The following is a 6,000-nucleotide window of genomic DNA, read 5'->3' as shown; positions in this document are numbered from 1 at the left end:
ACTAACATGCAGTGTCAGACACACTTTCCCATCTCAACTGGCTTGTTGGAGGAGGGGGAGCAGTATTATTTCAGTTCCTTTGTGTTGATTCTTCCAAAAGGATTCTTCCTGGATTAATTTAGCTACCCACCTACTCTCATAGTGTGATAATGAAAAAGTACTTTCCAGACAGAACAACTACTAACAACTACTGCAGGTCTGAAAAAACCCCACTCCAAATACTGTTCAAACTAATAGGTGAGAAGCCAGAAATGCTACTGTGTCATTTGATTAGACAAAATTATCTGCAAAAGTACTTATGTTCCATTCATAGACTTTCAAAAGCCTTCAGTAGTATTTGATGGCAGTAAAGGTACTGCAGTTATCACAAGCTTTTTTTCTTTTGAAATTTTTACTTGTGCAAATAATCTTCATCTTTCACTGCTTCATTTGATGTAAAAAATTGTGTCTGTAGTATGATGTCTATGATTGATTGCAGAAGCATCTCATAACTGGAATTCCGTGTTGATGTCTTTTTAAAAGCTAGAAACCCAGTAGGGAATAATTATTAAAGTAACTGTTTTCTCTATAAATCAGAACAGTTCTGATTAGAGAGTTTAGCCAGAGCTTCCCAAATGGTGTGTTTCAGATGGGTTCTGCAAAGATCTGCTCCAGAGAGCAGAAGTGGGTATTTCAAGCACTGACAGTAAAAGCAGGAGAAATTAAAGCTACTTTCTATTGGGCTGAGGTCAGTATAAAGAAAGATGATTAAGTATTACAAGTAATTAGTATTTAATTATTCTGAGCTAATGGAGAATATCAGAATTCTGAGAAGATCAAGTGGAGAAAATGGTAAAAGTGAGGAATTTTGTTCATTTCAGACATAAGGAATGGACTGGGTATTCAGGCAGTTGCCACATTTGTGTTTTCAGGTATCTTATGGAAAGTTGTCTTGATTTCCCTAAATTTCTTCACATGGAGATGGGGCCAGTGTAACAAAAACAGATGTATGGAAAAAGGAAACGTTGCCTGAAAATGTGCTAAGTAGGACACTACAAGACACTGCCACCTCCTAGTATGCATATATTTAATTAATTTTAAGATGAATGGGACTCTTCAGTGTAACTGAAATTATCCTTCATTAATTTCTTCGGTTCTCTTCTTTTCAAGTTCCATTTCAATGCTGAAACAGAGAATGGGGAGAAGGATTTGTTGTCAAATACATTACCTTATTATATTTCATTTTTGAAAATCAAAAAGGCACTTCTATATACATTGCAGTTACAACTCTACTTGGTTAAAGTAGTGCACATAGATTACTGCTGCTAGTTAGCTCCATGTTAATAAAGAACAGTCTTCTAGAGGGAGTTTTTTTAGTGAGTTAAGAAAGACAACAAAATATTTTGTTGTTACAGATTTTTACACTGGCATGTAGTATTAAAGGTTGAGACCCATGAAATTCTGACTTCAAAATAAACCAAATAAATTACCTTGCAGGAGTGTGTTCTTAGTGTGATTATTGAAATAACAAACAGAAGTCAAAACAAGTAAACACACACCCCAGCCAACATTGCAAAGGTTCTCAAACTCTCTAACATTAATATCTAACACCTGCTTAATCTTTTATCTAAACAACCAGCCATTGCTCCTTTATCCATCTGAATTATTTTGATTCATACCTTGACTTGTAGATGGATTGAGATTCAGAGTTTTACTGAGATGCTGGAGAAAAAAAAAAGGTATTATACGATATTAAAGGATACTAATTTTAAATTCGGAGTTGATGCTGAAGGTGAAATACGGAAGCTTTAGAGTAGTTGCTTTCCTCTGATGATTTCAAGGAGATTTAGTGTTCCTAAAGCAAGCTTCAGAAAATGATAATGTTAATCTTTGAACCATGTCAATACTGTTCCCTGCAGCACTGAACAGAAATACTTGAGTTAGCCAGGCACTAAAAGTAGCATGTCTTAGTAAGCTGCTGCATGGATCAGGGAGATGTTTCAGCTTAGGCTGGCAGCTCAGTTGCTTGCCACCAAGATCCCAGTGGGGATATTAGAGCCCAGCACTGCAGGCTGTGCTGCCCACACGTTCCTGACTTAGCATTGAGTCAAATGTTGAGCTGTGTGCTGGGAGGAAATGCGTTCAGGCTTGCCTTGCAGATCACTATTCCCATAAACAGCTGTTTTGCATGTTGCTTTCACAGCTTTTTCTGGTTTGGTCAGTGATTAAAGTGGCACTATGTAAGTTCAGATTGTCAAGTAGATACATTAGTATCAGCTTTACCAAAAATATTTAGCTAAGATTTCTTAGTGTGTTATAAACATGTCATGAACTTCTTACTGTCCCTTTTGGCAAACCAAATAAATTGTCAGTGCCTGAAAAATGTTTGAGATGTAACATGCACACTACCTCTTGCATATGCTTTAATTTGGAACTTAATTTTAAAAATTTAAGTCTCAGCTCAACAGGGTGCTGAGACACAATAATATTAACAATAATTCATTGTTATATACAATAAACAATAATACAAACAATAATATTACAAAGGCTGGCCCAGATGATCCTTGAGGTCCCTTCAAACCTGACATTCTATGATTTAGTTTAAAACTTTAAATTACATAGTATAACATGAAGAATACTAAAATTATTCACAATGCAGTGTTTGTAGATAGTCCTCTATTCCAGCACTAGGTATCTTCTCTAGAAATATTGTCAGAAGCATAAAAATTGTTCACTTTCAGACCTGATTTACCTAATTCTGTAGCCACAGTGTAGAATGGAAAACACATCCTTGCTGGTGCATGTAATTAACAAACTTTTTATGTATCATCAGAGAAGTCAGGGTTAGATAAAGGGCAATTACAACTCTTTATAGGTATCTATTACTCTTTCTTAATTGCAGTATTAGTGTTATCCATAGGATTTGTTTGATTACCTCTGACATCCAGTCTGCACTCTATTTCAGCTTCCCCACACTCATTAACAGCTTTACAGGTGTAACAGCCACCATCAAATGGGGTGGGTTTCCGGATCTCCAGGGTCAACACCCCCTGTTTACTGAACATCCGGTATTTTGCATCCCCAGAGAGATCCATTTTGTTTTTGTACCAGAATATCTTTGGCTGGAAAACACAAAAGAAGAATATTAAAATAGAAGGTAGTAAATTGATGACTTGTGACTGGTCTTACAGCTTTGATTTAGCCAGCAAAGATTTATGCTTTATGAGGGATATATATTACACAGCAGTGTTAATAATTTTTCAAGGAACCTTCTCATTCAGTACAAACTCACTAAACTAATAATTCAAATGTTCAGTATTTTCTTTAACGTACAAACAGCATGTAGAGAATGTAGGTCTGTACCCCATTTTATTGCAATTTTTAAAAAAGCTTACAAACCAGCTACAAATTAACTCCTTTAGGAGTTGTTTAATGGTGCTCATTAAAATACATTTGAATGTTCAAAGTATCTTACAGAAGGGGAACTAAGCTGCAGTTTTTCAAAGTCATAATGTCTGTGAATGTTGGATGGCCAGCTTGGGATGACAATGTTTGTGCTGAGAATGGGTTTTCAAACCATCTAGCAAATCTTTAGCAACTTCAGAAAATTCAAAATACAGTTCCTGTTGGCTTCATCTGATCTCTGAAGTGGTTGGATATGTAACAATTCAAGACATTGTTTCTGATAACTGAAAATATGACTTTAATTTTTATAGATTAAATTTTAGAAAAAAAAAGAAAAAGCAAACTGAATTTGTTCATTTCAAGCTCATTGGTATATATATAGTGAAGAAACAGACTTTAAAGAGTGTGTTCATTTGCTTTGCTTTCAGAATTAACATCTGCTTCTTCAGAAGTACTGTGTTGTTTGATAGAGTGCATGAAAAGCTTCTGCATCTCCTGTCTATAATGCAGTTCAGAGCATCTCCATTGCCATGCTTAATTTGTTTAAAGATATCAGCCAGATTTTCTCCTGCCTCAAAGCTTTTTGCTTCTTTTCCCATAGCCTCTTTATTTTTCTGGCCATATGTCTTTTACCTCAGCACTGCTACCAGGACATGAATAGTGGCTGCGCTTGAAGTGGTAACTTTTTTATGCTGTACCAATCATATCTGAGGTATGTTTGGTAATTTATAGTCATTTGAAATTTGAAAGCTCTAACAACATAAGCTCCTCTATAAAAAAGACCCTTTGCAGAGTTTTCCAGTAGGCAGAGAAGCATTTTGTCGAGGTTGATTTGGGCAATGCAAGTACAGCAATGTATCTGGAAATCTACTTAAAGGGTGTTAGGTGTGCTGAAGGATGAGGGCTATTTTATCCTTCAGGCTAGTGTGGAGGGAAGAGCCAGTTTACATACAAAAGCCTGCAGATGCTGTTTTTAACACCTGTAAAATATGGTGCTGTTCTCAGAATCCTCTTAAAACCCTGGAAACTAAATGAAGTGGATACAGATGCACAGAGGTCAGTTAAGCAAGAGGGAATATAATTACTAGCACTGTCACTTCATGATGGATGTGAGCTGAGGCACCTACTGTTATTGTTCTTTTGCAGCTATTTGTGAGGATATGTTTCCTTTTTATTTTGTAGTTTTGTCTGGAGTTCATCCAGTGCAGCAAACAATTGAACTAAGGCTATTTTTTTTTTTTTCAATTTCTTTAAACTTTGAGAATTTAACTTACATGTTTTGTTGTGTAGCAATCAGGTGCAGGCATGAGGAAAGGAGAGGAGCGAGAGGGTACTGCATGTTTTGTGATTGTTCTTGTTTAAATTTATGACAGGATTATGTCATATTGTGGTAAATTCCTGCACTGTACACAAAAAGCCTATTTCCCTTTTTTGAGAAACCTCATTTTAGCTCCTAGCTGATACAGTTTTTACTGCTTGTTTCTGCTAACAAAAAATTACACCATTCTGTACTCTTTAAAGAGGCTTAACAAATGTATTTAGACTGAGAAAATATTCCTGTGAAATTAAAAAAAAAAAAAAGCCATAAAACTTCACCCGTGACAGAAATTCTTATTCTAGTTAACTTTACAAAATAGTCTGTCTCTCACAAAGTTTTGTGGATGTATTTAGATTAATGGATCAGTATATTACATTAGCTATTGTTTTCTTGAAAGACTGAAGAGAACAAAATATACATTGTGAGAATATACTTTTCCTTATGTTTACCTTCTTCAGAGAGTAGATTTTATGTACAAGTGGTACATTTCCATTGGCATGGTGGTACCATAAGCTATGAGTCTCCTTTTCTCTGTTTCCTTTCCTGTATTGCCCCACTGGTTCTGTGCACAATCACACAGATCCTTGCACCATGCTTCTGGTTAAGCATCAGTAAATGGAGATAACTGGGTGACCTTTCCTTTTTTCTTAATGTGTTGCTCTCCTGCCACACTTGAACAGGCACAAATCCTAAGGCTGCATTTTGGCTTGTTGGAACAGAATCAATGACTGGAGTAATCTGTACCTTGGGGATTCCTCTGACAGCACAGCTGAGTGTGGTGTTGTAGCCTGCAATCACAGAACGGTTTACTAAAGGATGAGTGAACTTAGGAGGTTCAGAGAAGTCATGTTCTTTGTAACTGGGTGGCTTGTAAGTGGTGCCTGTAATTCAAAGAAACAGAATATTCAGAACTGTCATTGAATTGTGTGCAATCTAATTGTCAGTTTGCCTGTGTGATTTAGTGAACCTTCAAAGCTATGATATTTATCATGTAACAAATATTGAAAATCACTCTAAAGCACACCTTATGTTTAATGCTTTAGTTAAAGTAGAAGTGCTGGAAATCATGAGTTTTCAGCTTCTGTTAAAAGTATGAAAGCCACAAGTCTGCGGGGGAAGTCCTCACCACACGCATCTTAAACTTTTAACCCCAGCATGTAAATATACCCTTCTCTCCCCAGTTGTATTATTTTCTTAAGACAATATAGTTTAGGAACACTGTATGACTAAGTATTTTTGAACACATGTTTTTGTTATTACAAGAGGTCTGTCTAGATAAGGACTCTTAAATACTATTT

At 36.0% G+C, this 6,000-nt stretch overlaps 1 protein-coding gene across 1 annotated transcript in view; it reads right to left on the bottom strand.

Annotated features, from left to right (window-relative positions):
* Positions 1–970: 970 nt before the first annotated feature.
* MYBPC3 (myosin binding protein C, cardiac) overlaps positions 971–6,000 on the bottom strand; it is a 58,720-nt gene continuing 53,690 nt past the window's right edge. Inside the window, exons 32-35 of the mRNA XM_008498254.2 lie at positions 5,447–5,583; positions 2,915–3,101; positions 1,659–1,701; positions 971–1,162 (exon numbers count right to left, since the gene is read on the bottom strand). Of these exons, the coding sequence (XP_008496476.1) occupies positions 1,691–1,701; positions 2,915–3,101; positions 5,447–5,583 (335 nt within the window). The 3' untranslated portion in view covers positions 971–1,162; positions 1,659–1,690. The remainder of the gene's footprint in view (positions 1,163–1,658; positions 1,702–2,914; positions 3,102–5,446; positions 5,584–6,000) is intronic.

Source organism: Calypte anna, chromosome 5A (genome assembly GCF_003957555.1).
Source record: "Calypte anna isolate BGI_N300 chromosome 5A, bCalAnn1_v1.p, whole genome shotgun sequence".
In the NCBI taxonomy this organism is placed as follows: domain Eukaryota; kingdom Metazoa; phylum Chordata; class Aves; order Apodiformes; family Trochilidae; genus Calypte; species Calypte anna.
Note: the sequence above shows the minus strand (reverse complement) of the source record. Positions and strands in the feature narration are given on the sequence as shown.